Here is a 24504-nt window from a genome sequence, read left to right as displayed (position 1 = left end):
GCAATAAACTCTTCTAAACTGGGTGCACCTTGAACACTCTAGTCATTTCTAATGCATTTTTGTATCCCCAGCTCTTGACATAGTACCTGGAATGGTACATGGAGCTTGAGTGCACAAATGAGTCATTCATTCCTTTTTTTTTCCTGACCACTAACATCCATCAACAATAAGAAAGCCATTTCCAATTAGAGCACCCTATAGTAATAAGGAAGTTCTGTTTCAAATACTTCTCTGGGTCTCCTCCTCATGCCTTGCACAACATGAAAACTGTCATTTTCGATGGATAGGAAGCTAGTGTTGCATAGAGAGCCTTACACAGGTCTTATTAGCAGAAAGCAAACTTCTACATTCTGCCTAACAGTCAGGACTCCCAGTCAAAGAACTAATGAGGACTCGTTCCAGTCGAAGATATTGAAACTGGTCTTCATTACTTCCACAGCATTCTGAGGACAGAATAAAATGTCAATCTGACTATTGTTCTAAATCAGTCAAACATGGCTTAACTAACTGGCTTGATTTTCATGTACAGCTTGTAAGTTTCTGTTTGCGTGCATGAATGTGTGACTGTGTACATCAAGGGTTTATGTGGAAGGCATGTATGACATGGAGTACAACCGAAGGTCAGAGACCAACTTATTAATTAATTAAAGATTACTTTATCTGTATGAATGTTTTGCTAGCATGTAAATCTGTGTACCATGTACATCCCTGGAGCTAGCAAAGGTCAGAATGGAGTGTTCAATCCCCAGGACTGGAATTTTAGAAGGTCATAGCTTCTATGGACCTGGGTCCTCTGAAAGAGCAGTCTGTGTTTTTTCTTTCAGTCAGAGGCATTTCTTAAGCCACAGAAAGAAACATTTCTACTTTTACAACTTTATATGGGTTCCAGGGTTTAAACTCAGGTCTCCAGGCTTGCATTGGAGACCCCTAGATTCTTTTTACTGTTTCAGTAGTTACTCAAGGTTACACTTCTTTCCCAGGTTTCAAGTAAGTGTACTTCACACCAAACTTCATCTTCCATATATCTCTGTGAGAGGAAATAAGAGAAACACATAACTTGTTCCAGGAGCTTGATGAATCCAGCCAGCCTCTACCATATTCAACTGAGAAAAATGAAATAAAGTTTGATCAGATGTGGCTGGATGGCTAGTTGGAATCAAAGAGCTTGAAGCCAGAGAGGAATGAGAGATCTACAGACAAATAATGGACAGGTTATGCATTAGATTCTAATTTAGATGCATGTTTAAAACTGATGTAGTAGACATGGAATCTGAATCCAACACATCTGAAAGCTTCCTCTTGTCCCTTAGTGATTGATGCCTCCTGCTCGCCTGCTCACTGTGGTGAGCCTCTGTCACCATAGTTTCTTTGTCCTAGAAGGGTTTCCAGTGCAACTGCACACTATATATCATGGTCGTTTATATGTGAGGGGGCGAGGGTCTGGCTTCATTGCTCTTAGTAGTTTTATTTGTGCTGCCAAGTATGGTTTGCCCTCTTTATGGCTGAGTATTACTCTAAAAGATGGGTCTAAAGCTTATTTATGCATTCAACTATTGACAGGTTTCGATTATTGTCCAATTAGGGCTATCACTGGAGACACTGCTGGAGCTGATGGTGCTTAGATCTTTGGGTGGATACACAATTGCTTTCATTCGCATTTGGCTAATGCTAAAGAATGGAATTACACCATGGCAGGTGGATAGGTACAATTTTAAGAAACTGGTAAGCTGTTCGTAACACGCTTAAATTTTGGTATCCTTCTAAACGGTAAGTTGAAATCCTAAAGTGGATGTTGCCAGCTCAAACCTTCCCAAATGGCATGAAGAGACCCTAGAACCCAGCTCATTATGGAAGGAAATAGAGAATAACAGTAAGTAAGGTGGAAAGCAGTCCCTCAGCAGACAATGAATCTGCCGAGGTCATGCTTCAGCCTCCAGTGCACTGATGCTTTCTGTTGATTGCATGTAATAGGTTGGTAGTGTTTCCTTCTCTGTCAGGACTTTAGAAATATTGCTCAACTGTCTCCTGGCTTTCTTTGCTTCAGAAGAAACGTTTGTCTTGTTCTGTTCTTTGTTTATGTGTAGAATGCCTTACCTTATTTTTCTAGTTACATGCTAGATTTCCCATTTCTTGTTTGTTTTGAGCATTTGAGTTGTGGCGTGGCCTTGGGTAGTTTATACATTTCTGCGTTTGCAGTTTGCAATTTACTGAACATCTTTTTCAGATTTAGCAACATGCTGGCCTACGTTTTGTTAAATAATTTCTGTAACCCTCCCTTGATTCTTTTGCTCTCTCCCTCTATATACTCTATATAAATGAAACATTGAGAACAAACATAATATATATTGTATACTGTGTAATATGTAATATACAATATACAATATATGATATACAATATATAGTATACAATATACAATATTTAATATGTAATTATATATAGTATAATATATATGATAAATTACATATAATATCATACATTTATATAATATATAATATTTTTTCTTGTTTCAAATACTGTGTTTTGCAGTGTCTAATTGACTAATAACACCATGTAATATAGACAGTGTTTTCTTTTTTTTTTTTTTCCCCAGAGCTGAGAACCGAACCCAGGGCCTTGCGCTTGCTAGGCAAGTGCTCTACCACTGAGCTAAATCCCCAACCCCCAACAGTGTTTTCTTTATTCCTAGAAGTTCCACTTGGTTTTTTTTCACGTCTTGCAGGTCTTTCCTAATCAAGCCTATACTTCCTGTCTTTTTCTAAATAATGTAGTCACTCGACTCTCAAAATATCCTTCTTTACTAGTAATTATCATCAACAACATCGTTTTGGGGTCTGTTTCTCTCATTCAATCACTTCCTTGTAGTAATATTTTTAATTTATTGTTACAAAGGGTAAACTTTACCTTATTGGATAATGGATCCTTTGGTATTCTTTTAATATTCCTTTTAAAATCCTTGGCTGGTTTTATTCATGCATATAAGAAATTCTAGTCATTCCACCCCAGTATCTTCTCTCATGCCCCTTCTTCTCTCCCCTAAATTTCTCTTCCTATTGTGTGTGTGTGTGTGTGTGTGTGTGTGTGTGTGTGTAGGTGTGTGTGTCCCACTGAATTTCATTAAGATTGCTTGCATGAGCATGGATGGTTAATTTATGATTACATGTTAGTAACTTACAGTCCAGTCATTTGATCACTTGCTTTTTTATTGTGTGAAACCAAGTCAAATTTTGCCCTCTTCTCAGGGCAATATCTGTCTGATACTGTAGACATTATAAAGTGTTTTCCAATTTGATCAGGGGAAAGCAAGCTATTCACAGCTACGTGTCACTGCTGGCACTGTTAGTTTGAACATGTTATTTCTTGTCTTGCTTCAGGAAATTTTACTCCACGCATAGGATGATTAGGATTCAATAAAAGGAATGGAGATGAATCCTCTATAAATTTCTAGAACTCTCTACCTACTTTCTTTCTTGGCAGGTTCTTCCTCTCCTATAGCCTTTCTTGTGAACCCCTAGCCACTATGGCCAGCTCCGGTTCTTGACTGCTCTCTCCATGACAGATCAGTGACACGTTTGAAGCCCATGCTCTCATCTGCATTGTAATCTATAAAGTTTCTTTTGACAGTAGCTGGGTCACAGTAGCCCTCATTTTATTTCTTTATCCAATGTCACTATCTGCATTGTCTTGTTTACACAGGAAGGCAAAACTGTACTTCTGTTCCTCTGCCAAGGTTCAAGATTCATATGCCCTTTGTAGATATTATATACCGTCTAGACAAGGTTGGGGAATCTCTTCACAATATCTTTTTTTTTTGTTTGTCAACTCTTCTTAATTTTTTTTCACCTTCACTTTTTTTTTTTTTTTTTCGGAGCTGGGGACTGAACCCAGGGCTTTGCGCTTGCTAGGCAAGCGCTCTACCACTGAGCTAAATCCCCAACCCTTCACCTTCACTTTTTTTATTGGATATTTTTATTTACATTTCAAATGTTATCCCCTTTCCCGGTTTCCTGTCCATAAGCCCCTTAGCCCATCCCGCCTCCCCCTACTTCTATAAGGGTCTTCCCCATTCCCAACCACCCACCCTCCAACCTCCCCACCCTGACATTCTCCTGCACTGGGGGGTGTCAAGCATTGGCAGAACCAAGGGCTTCTCCTCCCATTGGTGCCCAACAAGGCCATCCTCTGCTACATATGCAGCTGGAGCCATGAGTCTGTCCATGTGTACTCTTCAAATGGTGGTTTTGTCCCTGGGAGCTCTGGTTGGTTGGTATTGTTGTTCTTATGGGGTTGCAAACCCCTTCATCTCCTTCAATCCTTTCTCTAATTCCTCCATTGGGGACCCCGTTCTCAGTTCAGTGGTTGGCTGCAAGCATTCCCCTCTGTAGTTGTCATGTTTTGGCAGAGCCTCTCAGATGACAGCTATATCAGGCTCCTGTCAGCATGCACTTACTGGCATCAGCAATAGTCTGGGTTTGGTGGCTGTATGTATATGGGCTGGATCCTCAGGTGGGGCAGATTCCGAATGGCCATTCAGTCAGTCTCTGCTCCAAACTTTGTCTCCATATCCCCTCCTATGAATATTTTTGTTCCCCCCTTTTTTTTCTTTATTAACTTGAGTATTTCTTATTTACATTTCGAATGTTATTCCCTTTCCTGGTTTCTGGGCCAACATCCCCCTAGCCCCTCCCCCTCCCCTTCTGTATGGGTGTTCCCCTCCCCAACCTCCCCCCATTACCACCCTCCTCCCAACAATTACGTTCACTGGGGGTTCAGTCTTAGCAGGACCAAGGGCTTCCCCTTCCACTGACGCTCTTACTAGGCTATTCATTGCTACCTATGAGGTCAGAGTCCAAGGTCAGTCCATGTATAGTCTTTGAGTAGTGGCTTAGTCCCTGGAAGCTCTGGTTGGTTGGTATTGTTCTTCACAATATCTTAATGAAGCCACATATCTTTAGCAGTCTAAGAAACATCTGGTGTTATTAGTGGGAAAGATTGCTGAAGTCCTTTAAATTGCTGTAGTGTGGGATTTCGACAACATATTATCTTAAGATAATATGCTCTTAAGTCTTAAGATTGATGCTCATTTTAAGAGTGTACATAATATATACTAGTACTCACAAGGAAACATTGTGACATAAATAATAAACACCATCCGGTCTCCGAGGAAACATTGGTGGACTTGTGATGGGCCTCAGTTTCCAAACCTCACTAGTGGAGAAACAACTGTTGATTTCTTGATTTCTCTTTTTTGCTTGTGTTCTGAGGATACATGTCAGACCATATGGAGAAATGACACTATGGTGGCCCTTTGAATAGACCACTGCTCCATCTACTGATTGAGTACATATTACATATAGTACATGTGTATATATGTAAGTACACATACATACTTATATGACCAGCTACGTTTGTTCTCAGTAAATCTCTAAAGGAGAATCTTTATTTCTTTGGGCAAAGGAAGAGGGAAGAGTCTAATACTGAAGCCAGAATTTGTCTTCCAAGGTCAGGTGGGGGTTAGGAGAGGAATCCATTTTTTTTCTTTTGTCTGAGGGCCTCAAACATCTCTCATACTGTTCCTTGCTAAGTTATCCATCCATATACCCATCCTCTGATCAAATATTTAGCAGGCTCATCTTTGAATGATATGCAGAAATGAATAAAACATAGTCTCTACACCCACTGTCTATAATCAGTGGGAAACCAATCAAAGCCACCTAATGAACACGAATCGTTCTGCATGAAATGTGCCTCAGCTGCCCTCTTTCAAACTCACTATCAAGTGAGTTAGCAAGAGCTTCCCAACTCTCACACACGAGTCTGTGTTCTGTTGACGTAACTGCACTCCTGATTCTCTCACACCCAGTTTCAAAGGCACTACAAGTCTATTCATAGAAAGATGAACCCTCTCCCCCTTAAAGATGAGTAACATCACATTAATTTGATCATAGATACAGCTTTACTCTAGGAAGCCATAGCTGAGTCAATACAACTCTTTGATCCAGTGGCCTCTCAGGTGACCCCGTCCAGATTTTATGTGACAGCAAAACAAATAACTGATAGTTGAGTGTTATCAGCAACAGACAGGGTGGTATGATACAACAAAGGAGGTCCCCAGCTGCCAGGCGGGCCATCGATCGGGCTTCAAGATGGATAAAGATGTTAGCTCTTGGTCCTCCACAGTTGTCTCATGGGACTCATGAAAGGATGCTGCCTTTCTGTGCTGTGGAAAAAAATTAAAGCGTCACAAATGCTTGTCTCATGGCCATGGAGATGAATCACATTGCTCTCCAGCAGTGTGGGCAAACAATGTTGAAATTCATCAAAAAACATAAAGAAATCTTTAGTCTTAATCTAGGGTTATTTTCAAGGTTTATTGTTTACTATACTATTCAGAGAAGAAAAATACTGTTTATGGAAACTTATTCTTCTCGGTGCTTGTGGCAGACGCATCCTCAGTTCTAGGGGAAGATCTCCAACACATAGCAGTAGCACAAATGCCTCTGCTATTAGGGCCCATTTTCATCCTTTCTATATTTAGTGTTAAGGAGAATCAGTTGACTCATTGTGATGCAGCCATATAATAGGATGCAACTTGGGAATTAGAAAGAGCTATGGAAACACACAGCATCTATGCATCTCAAAGAGAATGCCCAGTGAGATGAGACAAATAAGACGGAGGACTTAGGAGGAATGCATCCATACAGAATTCTGCAAATGCGCCAGAAAATAAGTGTTTGTGACAGGAAGCAGAACAGTAGCTGTGTGAAGTTAGGGATGATTTAATTAGAAACAGGAGGGAACATCTTCCAAAGACGCCATCAAGGAAAGAGCCGGCTCGATGCATATATTTTTATTATTACTTGAACCACATCAATGTTGTGATCCTCGCCTCACAGGTCTATACACGTATTTTCAACACATATAAAGTTGTGTACTTTAGGGTTAGTGTTTCTTAGGCTGACAATTTGCTCGAATCATATTATCTACAAAGTGGATATTTACTAAACTTATTATTGCTGCCTAAGCTTTCAACTTTCTTGGGGACACAATTAACATTCTGTTCTCAGGGATCCCAGGGGAATATCAAAATCCAGTAATACCAGGGAGCGACTCTCCAGGACCAGGACAAGATGTTCTGATCCTCAGCTGGTCCCTCTTCTGAGGACTCTGCTCACGGTCCCATGGTACCAAGGCTTCTGGTTCAGTGCAACATGTTGAGAGAACATTAAAAGTGCAGTAAAGTAGGGCTGAGACCTTCTAGGCACTTCCATTACGTCCTACACTCCACCCCTCTGTGATGGAGTTTCTCATCTGTTTGGATTTCTGAGACACTGACTGTGCTACATTTACTGGTGGGTGAACTTACTGTTTCTTAAATGAAAAAAAAATCTCTGGTGTAGTTTCCATTTTTGTCAGTCGTGGTTCTGGGTGTTGAGAGGGAGGGTTCTTCTATTTTGCCTATCTGTTAGAGCTGATGAGTTAGAAAGTCCTCTAACTCTTGACAAGGGTACACTAATCCCCTACCGATCTCGTTGGCCAATCTGCAGTCTTCATTACCATTCTTTTAATTTCTCAGCATTTCAAATGAGAACAAAGTCATACTATTTGCAGGAAAGTGGATGCAACGGGAGGTAATCACATTAAGCAAATTAATGCAATTGCAGAAAGACACTATTGTATGTGTTTCTTTTTGTAGTATTTGCAGTTCTAGATTTTGAAATCATATATGTGGAGAACATGATGGTAAGCATGCTAAACATTTTACACACACACACACACACACACACACACACACACACACACACACACACACACAAAAAAAAAAAACCCTGAAAAGTAAGTTAGAAAATAAGAAAGTACTTCTGGGTCAGTCACCACATGTCCTAATTTTTTGTTAGCTCAACTCATTTGGAAATTTCACTACTATTCACAGATATCAGAATTGCCCACATTCCCACTATGATTTTCAAATATGTTCCTCAAATCCAGAACTTCCTCTGAGAACCATTATGAACATCCACCAGGCCAACTGATGTTTCTTTACAGATGGCTGAGACTTACCTTGAACTTTTTATGTTCCCTAATCCATCAAACATCTCACACCTCCTGTCTTTCTCATCTCCATTACTGATAACTCTAAACCTTACAATCACCCCTGACTTCTTGGTTTCCCTTCCATCTCATATTCATTTAGATCAAAAATCCATTCTTCACGTGTTATAAATCTCTCAATGGTGTTCATGTGTGCTCAAGGTAAACTTCAAAGTCTCCATGACCTTCCTGTTCTGCTGCCTCCCTGCTCAAGCAGAGTAGCCACACCAACTGTTGCTTTTCTTTACAGTATCCAAGCTTCTCCCTACATTGATGCTACAGTTTCCTCAGCCTAAGATCCCTATTTAATTCAGATTATTATTTCCTTTAGGTTTCTGCTCATATCTTATTAGAGAGGACATTCTTGGCCCTCTTAAGCAAAATGCAAATGCATTCTCTCAATCATTCTTTGTATAATGTTTAGCCTTGGTATTGATATCCATTGGATGTTACTACTGCTTTACACATTATAATGTTTACTCTTTATTCTTCTGTCTTCCACATCCCCAAACAAGTACATATGTAAGCATAATTTAAAAGTCTTTGCTATATGTTCCTGTATCCTTGATGTTTGGACACTGGAAGCAGTAAATAAAATGCAGTAATGAATGAAAGGGTTTTGCTATGACAGTAGCACTCCAAAGCTTCCAACACATTTCACCTTACTCCTCTTTCTCTTTTGCAGCAGTATATGTATTCTTCACTTTGTAATGCAATGCTTAATATTTATGGCAGAACGAAGGGAAGGGGTCATTAGGCTCAAGACCAGCACAGGGCAGTCTGGTGATGATGTTTCTGGTTCCCAGCCTAGAGATTGCCATATGTTGATGTAGATGTGGATGCTACTTTCCAGAACGTCTACATGAACAGTGCTCTCTAATGCTATCTCTGTGCCACTGTCATCAAGTGGTAGATTGTTACAAAAAGTGAGAAATCTGGTATTGTCTCAAGATTGCAGAAAGCTTGGGATCAAATGGAGAAAGAAGCCTTTGTGCTCTGAGCCAATCTGAGAGTGTGCTGTCAACTAAACACCCCAGCGTTTCCCAAATGTCTTAATGCAAGTCAGAAATCAACAAGGATATTCCTCCATAATCCAGTTTATCACAAGCAGGAATTTAATGGTGATGCAACTCTCACCCTGTCCTCCGTCCTCTTAGTCTCTTTACAAGTTTCACTAATTGTCCCAAGAATGGTCTTTGTGACAAGAGCACCTAATTCATAGTTAAGGGTGACAGTTAGTTGTCCAATCTCTTATCTTCTTCCATCTGGAAAATTCCTTTTGAGTTTCCAATCTTTTCTTTGGCTTCTATGGCCTTTAAAGAGAAATTCCATTTTGTGCAATGTCCTGCGATTTTGGTACATTTAATGTTTCCTCCCTGTTTGGGTTATGTGTCTTTGGTAGTGAGAGTATGTTCCTGATTCTGATCTCTCCTCAGGGCAATCCTGCAGGTAGAATGCTGCTTCAACTCCCTGCATTCCTGACCACGTTTATGATAACATACTGGAGCCATGTCTTCTAGACTTCTATGTCCTACAGTATGCACATGGCCTAGTTAATTAATAAATATCTGAAAGGATATATCTTAATATCATGTGACGTTTCCAATCGTCAACAGCTTTTCTGTTCACTCATGTACTTGGATCAGTATGGACCGTGAGCAACGTTTTTATTATATGGTTCCCTCTTTGTCGCTACTACGAATTTTCTCCTGAAACTTTCTAATGCTTGGCAAATGGCATCTCTTTCATACTGGCTCCTCTGCCCTGAGATCATCTCATCTTCAGGAAAGATTCTTGGGCTTTTGAGCAGGCTCATTCATTTTCTAAGACTCAGTGTTTGACACCTCTCCAAGAAGCACCAGTCCTTTCAGAAGAGAATGGTAGTTAGGATCTGTGATCCCGTGTACTCATCACTCTGATGACCTTAAGTAGACAGGCTTAGGGAATATTCTTGTGCATACACACATGCATGTAACACTATGCACACCCCTGTTTTTATTTCCATGTGCATTTATATGCACGTATTATTTACTAGCCCATATCAGCACCTGTGTTTCCATTTCAGGGCTCATTTCTCTTTTCCCTCTGTTCATATTCTACTTCTTTTCACTGTCCAGGAGAAAGTTGGTTTCTACCATTCCTATTATATATTCTTACTTCATCCGTCTCCCTGTATGTAACTAATCACAGTTATCAGTTGTCACCATGACCCGACCTATCTCCCCCTGCTCCAGACATCCCTCTGATGGATGCTCTCCTCACTCTGTTTCACTTCCTGATACCCTGCATTGTGTTGGGACAGCTGCCTCATTCACATCGCCCAGACTCTGACCCTTTCCCACAGGTTTCCCCTTGTCTTCCTTCCTTGGCCTTCTGACTGATCTCTGTGCTGTCTTGGTTTGTATCAGCTTGACACAAGCTGGAGTCATTGGAGAGGAGGGAGCGTCACCTGAGAAAGTGCCCTACAGATCCAGCTGTAGGCAAGCCTGTAGGGCATTTACTTAGTAACTGATATGGGGGGGCACAGTCCATTGTGTGAAGGACCCTGGGCTTGATGTGACAACTGATACATGTGATTATTTTTATTTATTTATTTTTTTATAGAAACCAGGTTGATTAATTAAACCTTTGTAGAATCATCTTCATAAATACACCAGTGGTTTCTACGGTCATTTTAAATTCTACCAAGTAGACATTAAAGATTAATCATCACAAGTGTGTTCTTTTATTTGTTTCCTGTGTTTCCACAAGTGTTTCCTGTATTTGTACCATTTCTGAATATCCTCATTTTATTTATTTTATTCAAATGTATCACAGAATGTACCTGTTATAATTTGATATAAAAATTTCATTGATGGACAGTTGCCTCAAATGTGAGCCAACGTAAACCCATCCTTTCCAAAAGAAGGGGGAGGAGGAGGCAGGTTGAGCAAATTATGAGGAGCAAGCCAGTAAGCAGATCCCCTCCTGTCATGGCCTCTGCATCAGCTCCTACCTCTAGGTTCCTGTCCTAACTTCCTTTGATGATGAACGGTGATGTTGAAGTATAAGCCAAACAAATGCTTTCTTCCCCAAGTTGCCTTGATCATGGCGTGTTTGTTTTTTTTTTTTTTTTATCACAGCAACAGTAATCCTTACTAAAACATTTTTTCTGCAGGCATTATCACCTGACCAGCCTCCTAACTACAGTTTATTTTGATTAGTCTTGATGATGTGCAAGTAGACACTGGCTTCAATATACCACAGGTACCTGGAGCTGCGCATTCTATTTGAAGTGTGCTGCTTCCTGAAGCCAACAGTAAGTCTCATTAATCAGGGTCCCATAGCCTTTTTAGCCATGCCTTTCAAAAGGGCGTTGCTATGGCATTGATTCATCAATTAGGCTGATTAATTGTAGCATCAAAAGGATGATCCATTCCCAATGGCACCGTTCAACTGGGAAGACCAGAAGCTTTATATAACCTGTAACAGATAGATTATAGGGTTTTAAAGCTGATTTGGGAATACAAACTCTCTGGCATTGGGAGTGTGCAGAATGGTTTCTGTTGGTTATTGACCCACTTACCTGTTCCAAAAAAATTAGTCGAAGGAAAAAAAGTGAATTGACATTCCTGAAGGTTACAAAGATCAATTCCCCACCTCCTTCCAAGGACTATAGAGAGGTTTAAAAAGAAAACAGTGTTTGAGACAGTGCTGGTGGTGTTGGCAGATGTGAAGTGTCTTGTGGCATAATCATTTGCAATACTTAAGGGCCACGTTGTGGTGCTGCTGCTGCTGCTGCTAATGATGTGTGTATGTGTGTGTGTGTGTGTGTGTGTGTGTGTGTGTGTGTGTGTGTGTGTGCAAGCATTCGTACACATACACGCGAGTGTGCATGTGTGTGTTTGTATATCAGTTTCCTTTGCCTTTCCAGTGTTAAGGACCATGACAAATCTGAAAGATAGAGTGAGCTAATTTTCTTGTCCTTCAGCCATATCATATAACTATTAGAAAGTGTGAACAGAGGGGGCTTTTGAAAGGTACCCTAAGTTTTTTGTCATAATTTATACGCTTATATTGAAAATACTTTAAGACAATGAATTAACTACCTGTCCACTTGACACAAGCTGGATTTATCTGGGAAAAGTGAACCTCAATTGAAAAGATATATGCATGTATTCAATGGCTTGATGGTAGGTATGTGGGACATATTCTCGATTGAGAATGTGTGAGAGGGCCCAGCTAGCTCATGGTGGGGATGCTGTTCTTCAGGAGACCTCGTGGATGTATGGAAAAGCAAGATCAGGAAGCCATGAGTTAGGGCCAGAGAGCAACTTTCTTCAATGGGCTCTGCTTTAGGTTCTGCTTCTAGGTTCCTGCCTTGTTATTTTCCTCCTGACTTCTCTCGATACTGGACATGATTGTGATGTGTTAGCCAAAACAAGAACAAGAACAACAACAAACTCAAACTCATTCTTCTCTCATTTTTTTCAATAGAAAGCAAACTAAGATACTACTCAAGGTACTCTGAAGATGTCTTAGCATTCCTACTTTCTCTACCCATAGAGTGAGGACACTCCAAGACACCATTTTACTTAGTAAAGATGGAGCTGCCATTGGTTCTGCATAGTGACCTGGTTAAGCCTCTCAATGTCTTGACTTCACTCTTTCCCCTGGATGTTTATTTCATAGCCATAAAGGCAAGTGACTTAACAATTCAATATCTGTTTCCCTGCAACATGAGGGTTCTTATAATACTCACCTAGTAGGGCTTTTGTGGTGATTAGACAGGGCAATGTAGGTAGAGTTGTTAGCATAACACCAAGAATGGTCAGCGTCAATGGATGCTCTCTACCCTAAGCGGACATTCTACTCTGGGACCTCACGTGATTTTGAAATTTTCCTTCAGTGGATGTCTAAAGCCCATATAGTGATTCAGAGTTCTCTTCCCTAGAGTGGTGATGAAAGGTAGTTGCCCTTTTAAAGTAGTCTGCAGCAATGAAAAACTTGAATATAAGTCACCACTGAGCAGGGGAGAAGTTGGGGCCCAATAGGGCTTTTTCTTTGAAAAAACTTCAAACTTCAGCTGGAAAGAGTGGGAAGAACTCGGTGACAGAATTGTTAACAGAAGACAAGCTTGTTCTGAGTCACGTGGTGAAGGCTGGAGAAACGGACTGCTGATTGCTCCGTTGCAGGCAATGATGAGACTCTTTAACAAAGGGCAGAGGAACTCAGCAGTTGGGGAGGATCACAGGTGTATTTTGATGAGGAAAATGTGAAATCCTGAAAGTACTTTTTAAAAGAAGTAGGACATCGTGTATCATTGGGCAAAAAGGGAAACGAGCCAGACAGAGCTTATGGCCGTTAGAAAGCCTAAGATGAAGAGGCGAAGGTAGGAAGTCTAGACCTGACTACAAAGGGTTGGATGCGCTGACAAAGTACAAGACTTTAGTGGGGTTTTGTATGTGAAGGTTTTAGTCTCGGATGACTTCTAAATGAGTGATGTTGCTAATTGGTGATCTGCCTTAGTTATCTTACTGCAGTGGACTCCCTGGGACAGCTAAAAATTATCAAGAGAAAGGCCGGATTTGAGATTTCAGCCCATGACTTCATGGTAGGGACCACAGTCCATACCTTTGGACCTGTTGTAAGGTCACCAGATGGCAGAGTCAAAAGCTCATGTCTGAACAAATGGATCATACAACACGCTAAGAAACAGAAAGACTGACACACTTTGATACCCTATCCCCACTGACCCAACGATCTTATCCAAGGCCTCATCAAACACATGTTCACAGTACCTTCCAATACTACTACTCTAGAAATGGGGGACCTCGGAGGGATCCTGTCCACATTCAGACTTAGCATGGTCTTGAAAAATACATGGGGAGAAGAATCCATAGAGTTGAAGAAGTTAATCTGCAAAGCCAGAATTCCGTGGCTCTGCCTTGACCTAGGTAGGGCTCAAAAGCATGCAAGGGTGCTTTGACTTCTCATTTAAGAAGCAAATCTTTAGTCCAATTATCCAGGGCATGGGAGCTGGAGTAGATTTTTGGTCTTCAGAAAACATCTGGTTGCTCTTAAAAAAAAAAAAAGGAAAGAAAAAAAAAAGAAAGAAGAGAGAGGAGTTAAAAGTATGTGTGTATGTATTATGTGGGGTGTGTGTGTATGTGTATGTGTGTGTGTGTGTGTGTGTGTGTGTGTGTGTACAGAGAGAGACAGAGACAGAGACAGAGACAGAGAGAATTAAAAAAATATGCACACAAAGAGGTCAGTTCCAAGTGTTTTTTAATGACCTCATAAATGCATATCTGGCGGGCAATGGTGCTTACTAAATTTCATCCGTTTTGGCTCAGGATGTGAACCTCCTGTACATGATAGGAATGAGGCTGGGCGACTCAGTTCTCTGTCTTTCTTATCATGACATACTAGGTCATAGCTACTACATTAGGGCTATACTACATATCAAGGAGAGCTTAAGGCTGCATGCAGGTGATGAGGGTAGTACCCGGCGTTCTTGGAAACGCAGAGGAGGAGGGAAATAGAAGCGGCTCAGCGAAACATTACATGGATAAGAGTCAACCAGCCATTGCTGGCTTGAAAGATAGGAAAGAAGAGCTAGGAGCTAGAGAATTCCAGGAGCTTGAAGCTGAAAGAGGCCAGAAAATAGATTTTAAGACAGCCAGAAAGGAATGCAGCTCCCTGATTTCAGCCCAGTGAATTCTGCTGCAGATCTCCAGAACTTAAGACAAATCTGTGTTGTTTTAAGACAGTAAGTTTGTAAATTTCCACTAGAAAAAGCAGGAACCCGTGTCCCTCAGAAAGTCTTGACAGCTATGTTTCCCACTGTGAAGTCCTTTGGACCTTTCATCTCAGGCCTTGCATTTTGGGGCCCTGGGGGATGGTATGGCTACCCTGGCCTAATGCAAGATTACCTAGTATCCAGACATCTTGTTGAAGGCAGTGATTGGCTGTCAGCCAAAGAGACCTCCATATAGGAGGCCAAATTCCTTCTGAATGGAGTAAGGGGTCTGTTTCAACCCAGAGGTAAAGAATTTTGGCTGGGTTATCCTGGAAAATTCTCAAGATGCCTAGCGACTCCTGATTTGTGGCATTCTCGGGAGCACTGAGGAGAAACAGAGAATTTGAATGGACCTCCCCCCCACTGCCTCCCCCCCCACGCACACACAACACAAACACACTGGGGCATCCTGTGTTGGTAAACTGCATGTGCCTCAAGGCTTGCCCTGTTTGGGCTGCAATCTTTCTTTATGTTGCTAATGCACTGCTGGTGGAAGGGAACTGAGAGAGATGGGTTTTGAAAAGGAGAAAGCAGGCGCTGACCTGCAGCCACAGAAGGCCTCCCGGGCATTTGATCCACTTACCCCATCCTGCAGAAGAAGAGACTTGTCCAGGGTCAAGATAGCAGATTAGCTTGGATCATTTCCTGTGTGACTTGGCAAAGAAAAATTGCTTATTAGTTGTTAAGGAGAAATCATAGCCTGCACTGGAAGAAGAGCCCAGCGGTTGCTAGTGGGTGGGGAGTCTTGACAGAATAGTGTACGTTGGGGTCTGAGAGGAGCTAAGAAAGATTCTGAGTAGGGTCCCCTCTGGTCATAACTCCCTATTTGTGAGTACATTTCATCCTGTGTAGGGGAGATTGCTCCTAGGAGCCTCTGACTGGCTCTTAACTCTGGTGTCTTCCTGGCCAGCTGTCTGGGGTCTCCCCTATTTGGCCCGCTTGCCTAGGCTCTGAGCCCGGAGGGAGGAGCTTGAGGGAGGAGGGCGTCCCCAAGGAAAATGTGTTAGCTGGCTGGAGGCCTGGCGGGTGGGGAAACAGAGGGGTGGGGATCTGGGGTGGGCTGCGCCCCTTGGCTCTGACCCAGTCCACTCTCTGGCCCGCAGAAAGCAGAAGCTGTCAGCTCATTCACTCCCCTTTCAGGAAAGGGAGAGCAGAGAAGTTCTCTGGTCCTGTCTGCTTCAAAAGGCCACTAGAGCTCCTGGGCAGCTAGCGGGCCGCTCCCTTCCCACGCCTGGACCATGCTCCGCTGCGGCTTCCTGCGCGGCCACAGGCGAGGACTCGCTATCTGCAGCTGAGAGCTAACACTGTTTTGACTTTTCTTCTCCCCAACAACCGAACCATGCCATGTGCTCAGGGGAACTGGATGGCAAAGCTCTCTATGGTGGCCCAGCTTCTTAACTTTGGGGCTTTTTGCCATGGGAGACAAGCTCAGCCCTGGCCGGTTCGCTTCCCAGACCCGAAGCAAGGTTAGTGGCTTTTCTTTATTTGTTTTTCAAACAATGTGCTAGGACAGTGGAACTTGGTCTGTCCCCTTCCCCCACCAGGCAGGGCTGAACTCAGTCCTGGGGCTTGGATTTCTCTGCCACTGGGGTGACACCCCCTTCTGAACACCAAGAGTGCGCCTCCCCAGCACCTCCCCCTGCTTTCTTTCACCCCCCTCTGCAGATTGTGACATAGAAAATTATTTTATTGAAGAGACCCAGCTGGTCACAGGCACTCATGGCAATGTTTCCTTAATTTTAAACTCCGGGTCTGGAAGGTAGAAATTTTATTCGGGCCTCCTGCTGAGCACACTTGGCTGTGTTTTTGTTTCCTGGAAAGATTTAGGGTTTTGTTTTTTTTCAAATGACATTCCTATTGGGGAGAAATTTACCTCCTGGGGACTCGCGGTTGTCTGTCCTGCTTTGCAGACTTTTTCCTCTGTCTAAATTTAGTGATCCGTGCGTGCGTTCTGAGAGAAAGCACTGGAAGACTGTGAAGATAGTCTATAATTGTATTTCCTCCTCCTCTTATTATTATGATATTGTTATTGTTATTATTATTATTATTATTATTATTATTATTATTATTATTATTATCATCATCATCATTCGTGATGCCCAGGGCAAAGAAGTGCTGTTGCTTTTGTTTGCTTGTTTTAAATTGAACTTAGAAGAGTTTCCAGTTCAGAGAGGAGTACAACTTCCTGGTGTTGTCAGAGCAGAGGGTGTTGGGGGATTGGGGAGATGGAGTGTGTCTGAGCCCAGTGATGGCCTGTCAGCCCCTCCCACTACTGGCAATGCCCTTCTGGGATTCCAGTACTATGGCTACCATGCCTAGTTTACAAATGGGGAAACTGGAACTTGGGGACCGTATGAGCTTAACTGTGAACCCCAGTTTTGAACCAGGTATCCTACTTATAATCATGCAGCTAGCATGCTAGCAACAGCAGAGATCTCACACACACACACACACACACACACACACACACACACACACACACACAGAGAGAGAGAGAGAGAGAGAGAGAGAGAGAGAGAGACAGAGAGAGAGAGAGAGAGAGAGAGAGAGAGAGAGAGAGAGAGAGAGACACGCACTTGTCCTTGTTTAAGGGATTGCTAGGCAGTGCGTTTTGCCCACGTTGCAAAGTGAAACACTGTTGAAGAATTCCTCTGCGGTGGCTTAGAGAGCAACCAGATGCAAATCCCTCTCTCCCTTTGCTTTACTTGGAAGCCAGAGTGGGCAAACACTGAGGTTAGATGTCAATCAGCCAGCACTTGCTTGTGTAAACGGTCCAGATACAATCTCAAGCCCCCAAGTTTAAAATAGCAGCTTTTGTTGTTCTTTGAAAAACAGTGCCTTTGTGAAAGGTCCCTGTTCTGAGGCAGCACAAACAAAGCCCGCCAGCACTTCCCAGGGCATGCGGAGATGATTTCCTTCAAAGACACATTCTCCTGGGTGAGCTTTCGGCTCTGCTTGCTTCGCATATTTGTAAAGGGAAATTCATCCTTGTGTAGAGCAGACACTGCTGGGCCTGTCTTGTTGCTCTGGAAAGTGGGCTATGACTCTTTTCTCTCGTGACCTTTGGGGATATGCTGAGAGTATTTGATATTCCAAAGTAGCTTTAAAGTTCACTAGGCTTATTAATCATGCAGGATGTATTTAGGTTAAAAAAGACTTTCAGTTTTTAAAAGCATCGATCTTATCGTCAACCTTCATTAATGCATTTACAAGTAGTTCATTCTTTAAGCTAAGAAGAAATTTCTCTGTGGATTTCCATTAGAACTGAGAGGCAAGGCAGGGGAGGGGAAGGGAGGGGAGGGGAGGGAAGGAGAGTTAAAGAGGAGGGGAGAAAAAGAAGAGGGAGGAGGAGAAGAGAGGTGAGTAGAAAGAGGAGAGGAGGATGAGGAGAGCCAGAGAGAAGAGAAATAATGGCAAGACATTCTAAAGCTTTCTGGGAGTAAATCTAGGTTTGACACCAAGATGACCTTCCATTTCTGCTCTGACAGGAGTTTTGAAATGCGCCCACATTCTAAATTTTCAGAGTTGCCAACTCAGAGACCATTCCACTCATCCCTATTTTCACACACCAGGTGCATTTACATGTGCGTATTGAACACTTCCAAAATTCTACCTAGTCAGGAGGTCGAAGGGAGGCGTGGTGCAGCTTACAGTTGGAAAGGGGTCTACACACTAGTTAACCTGTGTGTTCTTTCTAGTTCTCAGGTTGGCACAGGATCATGTCTTTAGTTCTGGGCTGAGATCTATAGTTCAGATCAGAACACCTGCTTAGTTAGCATGTGCAACGCCCTGCACTCCAGCACCACAAAGACGTAAATAACTAGAGGTTTTGGTACCCAGAAAGAGTATGATGACAATTCCAATCCTATCCAGGACAGACGGAACTAATTCTGCAGAGCTCTTTTCCCACAGCAGTCGGCTGGTGTAAGGATGTGTTGTGGCTTCTTCAGTGTTTCCTGATTTACAACCAAATATCAAAACAATAAGACACTTGGTTTTGTCCACAACATGCTGTTTTTCCTCCACAGCCAACAAGGGCACCCGGATTTAGTTTTCTATGTACAGAGGCTTCCTGACATGCGATGTGATCAGAAGTGGAAAGCACTGTTGTCTAAGATACCCCTTAACACACCTGCCTTACACCACATTACAACTTGGCAGAGCCACACTGCTATAATGTAGACAATGGGCAGTCACCCTGTGGCTGACTGACTTCTAGATCTCACCCCTGCTGCCAAGATCCATTAAAGTAGCCCACCCAATATATCTCATCCAAGAAAGGATCAGAATTCAAAGTTAACTGCTTTTGTAACATAAAGTGAGAAACCAGAAATAAGGTTTGTCGATCAAAAGCCACCTACCCTGTCTTCAAGCTGCTGGTCACGTCCATGTTCTACGCTGCTGTCTGCGATGTGACACCTGGAGGCATATACTTTATCTCATGTTGAAGATGAGCTCTGGGTACATAGAAGATCATGGAGAAAATCTATTACAGTTCATTTCTGCTATGTGGAAACAAGTCTACAAGAAGGAAATTACTCTAGTGCTGTTATTGTAGGAAATGATTTCAAAATTATGTCACTTCATGTAGTTTATAATAAATTATCTGGTCAGTATATACATTATTATGCGGTTACGAAGCAAAGTGAGCCTCCCATGGTATATTTCACAATTCCGAGAGGAGTTATGGAGGTAATTGGATTTCTATAATAAAATAGTTGTACAGCGAGAACAACCTGTGGAATTTAATTATGGAAATAAGCCTCTGTGACAGTACTTTACAGATCTTTAAAATAGTCTAAGACATTCAGCTACAATTAAGAGAAACAATGAGAATATGTAGATGTGCTTGTCCTCTTTAGCAGCAGTCACACGGAAATTGGAGCTATCCAGAAAAGACAAGCACAGTTGCCCAGCAGAGATGATGCACTAACTCATGGTTAGTCCCTAAAGCAATATATAGATTTAACCTAAGCCCCATGGGGAACAGGTGAACATTCTCACATCATTCGATTTTCTTCCTAAGCTGAGGGCAAATGACTACTTGGTATTCTTCCGTCTTTTCAAAATGGAGTCTACCCACGGGCTGCTCTCGGAGCTTCTCATGGTTTCGATTTTTTTTTCTTGGTTTGTTCGTTCTTGTTATTTTAAACTATACACTTCAAGAAATTGAAGCTTGTGGTTTAGGTTTTCAAATCTAATTTTAATCAAGCCTTATCCCTGTCTAGGCTGTGGTTGAGTTCTATTCTCTCAGTCCCCTGCCCTTCCCCAAGTCTTAATGATACCAAGGGAGTATTTGGTTGTCTGTAGTAGACCTCCCCACCACCCCCCCGCAGTGTGGACAGAACTTAGAAGTGAGCTCTGAGCTCAGATTTCACAAGTGTGAATCCAAGCCTTTCCTATGGAGAAGCCAAGAAAAGTGTATTGTTCCTTTTCTGTTTCTATCACAAAATAACCTGAGCTGGCTGATGTGCACAGCAAAGAGGTTTATCTGACTCACAGCAGCATCCTTTGTTGGACCAGACCTCATCGATTAAGGTTCCTTAAGGAACATCAGGGATCTTCAGGTCTCTTCCTCCCCAGTGTTAGGGTAGTAAGTGGATACTGCTGCCATACCAGCAATTTTACACAGATGCTGGAAGTCTTCCTGCACTCAACTACTGAACTCGCTAGAGCCCCTCCCTCGGGGAACTCATTTTGAGAGAAGTGGTTAGAATCTTCACAGTGGCCCTATCTGGGCACTAATGCCAGGTGACAGTTACAGCCATGGCCTTGCTGACGTAGCAGTAGTTAAGAGCGGTGCTGTGGGATGCTCCATCTGTATCTATCCTAGCCTACTGGTTCACAGACCCCTGTGCTATTATCAGAAAATTGCTGACATTCTTTTCTCTTTTCTTTTTTCCTTTTTTCTTTTCCTTTCTTTCTTCTTTTTTTTTTTTGGAGGGGGTCCTCATTCCCCAGGGAAAACCCTTCAGATGGGTTCCACATGTAGCTTGAGTTTGCATATGTTTTGGGGAACTTAATAGTGTTCATGTGTGTGGGGATTAGTGTGTGTGTGTGTGTGTGTGTGTGTGTGTGTGTGTGTGTGTGTGTGTGTGTTCCATTAATACCAGCAGCCCCATGCGAACTTTTCTTGTTTCTTACTTTTCATTAGACAATGTTATAAGATTGGTCCCTGGGTGGTTGGTTTGTGCTTAAATGTTGCAGTTCGAGCAGGCCTGGACATTTCACACTTAAAAAGTTAAGACTCTTCGTTACTTCCCGGAAGCAGACAGTCTGTGCTCTGACTCCTATTTCATTGAAGCCTGAGAAGAATGGGTCCAAAAAAAAAATTATGTGGGAAGGGATTCGTTTGCGAGGAAAGCCTCCTCGACTCCCATCAAGTCCGGTTCCTTCGGTGACCATCAGTGTGGGCACTCACGGACTCGTCAGTACTCGACACACACCCTGGGATGTTGAGGTTCTGCCTCATACATTACGGGAAGTATCGGGGGACATATGATACAATGAAGAGGAGGCAGTGCAGAAAGAAGCAAGTAAGGGGCTGAGCCTTCAGAGGAAGGGCATGGAGCTTCAGTTGTCTGGGGATGGTAGGAGAATAGAGGAGGGATAGACTGTCGGTCTTTTCTTCTCAGTCAGGGTCTCACTGTGTCATTCAGAATTGTCTCAAGTTTTCAGCCTCTGCAGGGCCACCATATCTAGTGCTTTGGATTTCACTCTTTGATCTTAAAGCACAAATGGGATTGTGATGGGCTGCAAAAGGCTTTATAATTGTGAGAATAATATGAACAATGTAATGAATGCTAGAAAGTTTCAGGTTGAATCTTCCATGGGTCCTCTGCCCTCCCCTTCTCTTCCCTTCCCTACCCTTCTCTTCCCTCCCCGCACCTCCATGATTTCCTGTTTCCCATTTGCTTGTTTTCTCCATCTCCTCTTTCTTCCCCTTATTCTTTTGCAAAAGATCAAATTTGGGCTAAAGTGAGTTTTCAGGTGCTTTGCAGGACCAGCTGTGCCCATTTGAATCCTTGTACATCCTGGTACATGGATGTTCTCAAATAATAATGGATCTAATTAGTAGAGACTTGTCATTCTGCAAACCACTAACGATGCAGTAAAGTGCATTTCCAGAGTGGTCGTTTTCATTGTTTGAGCCTCAGATCCAAGTGTGTTGTTTCCTCTTCATTTTTATGAATTGTACTTTAAACCCCCCCCCATCCACATAAGTGCCCTGCTGCATCACAGGTCACTCTGATGTTGTCGTACGTGTGATGTTTGTTGAGCATTATCGGGGATTATGTGTGATGTTTATTTAGAATTTTTTTTGTGACCTGACATACCTAGCAGGAAGTTCGTGAGGACTTCAGCTCTGTAAAACTCTGAAGTTTACATTAGTGAACCCTGCCCTGGCAATGTCCTATTGGGCACACTGATCTGGCTTCTTTCCTCAGAATATTCCTCTTGAATTAAAGCGCATCTTAAGTTGACTGTGACAGAGTGGCTGATATCCAAAGTTCTACCGTAGGTCAGCTCAGACTGCCACACACACTGAGGACAGATACCATCCACATGTCAGATGCTCCGGGAGTTCCAAGTTGACAGTATTAGTGCAGTGGGAACAGTCTCTAAGCTTTAAGTCAGTGGTGGTTTTGCAAGCATCCAGCTGCAATCTCAGGCCCAAATGGGAGTAGGTTTGTCTTGCTTACGCTCAGGCTGGGTCTCTGAGTTTTCTTCTGTTTCCTTTTCTTTCAGAACATTTTATCAAGTCCCTGCCAGAATACCACATAGTGAGTCCTGTCCAAGTAGATGCCAGTGGCCATTTTCTGTCCTATGGCCTGCATCACCCTGTCACTGGCAGCAGGAAGAAGAGAGCTGCAGGTGGTTCTGGGGACCAGGTGTACTACAGAATTTCACACGAAGAAAAAGACCTGATTTTCAATCTGACAGTCAACTGGGACTTTCTTTCCAATGGCTATGTCGTGGAGAGGAGATATGGGAACCTTTCCCATGTGAAGATGGTGGCTTCCTCAGGGCAGCCCTGCCATCTCAGGGGCACAGTTCTGCAGCAGGGCACCACAATCGGGATGGGGACAGCAGCTCTTAGTGCCTGCCAAGGACTGGTGAGTACCTGGCCCTTCATCTCCATTTCCACCCCATGCCTTATCCTGCAAACCCTATAGTAACAGGTTCCCAGGGGACTGGACACATGCTAATTGAGCCCTGTGGTGGGGACAGTCCTGGCTTCCAAAGGAGTTGATACTGGTAAAATTCAACCAATTATGAGATGCAGAGAGTAAGGGTAGTGGAGACAGAGATTCTGAGGAGGCAGAGAGAACAGCTTGGAACAAAACTGGAAAAACAGAAGTGGGTTGAGTTGGTTTTCAGTCTCTGGAAAGCACTGAGGGTTACCTGCTTGGTTGATACTTTGATGGTTATGCCGATATTTTCCAGGGTATCTTCTGCCCCCTGAGATTGTCTCTTCTATCTCTTGTGTTCTGTTGGTGATGTTTGTGTCTATGTCTCCTCATCTCTTTCCTAGGTTTTCTATCTCCAGGGTTGTTTCCCTTTGTTCTTTCTTTATTGTTTCTATTTCCATTATTCAATCCTGGATGGTTTTGTTCAATTCTCTCACCTGTTTGATTGTGTTTTCCTGTAATTCTTTAAGAAATTTTTGTGTTTCCTCTTTAAGGGCTTCTACTTGTTTACTTGTGTCATCCTGTAATTCTTTAAGGGAGTTATTTATGTCCTTCTTAAAATCCTCTATCATCATCTTAAGAGGTGATTTTAAATCCAAATCTTGCTTTTCTGGTGTGTTTGGATATCCAGTATTTGCTTTGGTGGGAGAATTGGGCTCTGATGTTGCCAAGTAGTCTTGGTTTCTGTTGCTTAGGTTCCTACACTTGCCTCTTACCATTAGGTTGTCCCAGGGGTAGCTTGTCTTGCTGTCTCTGACAGTGGCTTTATCCTCCTGTAGGCCTTTGTGTCAGCACTCTTGTAGACCTGTTTTCTTTCAGCTGGATCTGGGAACAGAGAGCTGCTCCTGGGTTTGTGTGACCTGAAGGCCTTAGGCAGGTTGCTTGGTGCAGAAGAGTTGGTCTTACCTCTGCTCTCAGGTGTATAGGTGCTCCTGGTGACTGGGTTTCAGCTCTAGGTGCAGACCCAAAGGGTCCTGCCCTTGACTGCTCCTAGTCCCTGTACCCAGAGGGCACAGAGGGCACTAGGCGGTTTCTTGTTGGTTCAGGAATGTGGGCACAAAATAGTCATCTCTTCTGAGTTCTCAGGATTGTCTGCACTTCTGAGGGTCCAGCTCTCTCCCATGGGATTTGGGTGCAGGGAGCTGTGGGACCGGTTCAGTTCAGTTCCGGGTGCAGCAGAAACCAGTAGGTTCCTGCAGCCGACTGCATTCTTCTAATATTACTAAAATGCAGGGTTTGTGATGTGCTTTGTGTAAAATCCTTCTCTCTCCATTTTTTTTTGAACAAACACATGAGGAAGCTTGGGAATGCTGCCTAGGTTTCTTGTACTGGTTAACGTAAGTGTACATTCCCATTATTATACACTGCATGTCGAAATGAGGCAAAGTTTCTTTCTCAAACTCTGAACTCATGTTTACACATGGTTGGGGCTGTGGGGTTAC

At 42.8% G+C, this 24504-nt stretch overlaps 1 protein-coding gene and 1 long non-coding RNA gene across 2 annotated transcripts in view; one reads left to right on the top strand and one right to left on the bottom strand.

The window, feature by feature from the left end:
• Positions 1–5937: 5937 nt before the first annotated feature.
• On the bottom strand, positions 5938–15562 carry LOC116895613. Its single transcript, XR_004387295.1, has 2 exons — positions 15454–15562; positions 5938–6218 (listed from the first exon to the last, which is right to left on the bottom strand). It is a non-coding gene; the product is annotated as an uncharacterized LOC116895613 (long non-coding RNA).
• Positions 15563–16209: 647 nt separating this feature from the next.
• The window catches only part of Adamts12 (ADAM metallopeptidase with thrombospondin type 1 motif 12), a 212193-nt gene continuing 203898 nt past the window's right edge, over positions 16210–24504 (top strand). The window contains exons 1-2 of the mRNA XM_032897025.1: positions 16210–16336; positions 22620–22987. Coding sequence (XP_032752916.1) covers positions 16210–16336; positions 22620–22987 — 495 coding nt within the window. The remainder of the gene's footprint in view (positions 16337–22619; positions 22988–24504) is intronic.

This window comes from Rattus rattus, chromosome 3, assembly GCF_011064425.1.
Source record: "Rattus rattus isolate New Zealand chromosome 3, Rrattus_CSIRO_v1, whole genome shotgun sequence".
NCBI lineage: Eukaryota > Metazoa > Chordata > Mammalia > Rodentia > Muridae > Rattus > Rattus rattus.
This window is presented reverse-complemented; position numbering and strand designations above follow the sequence as displayed.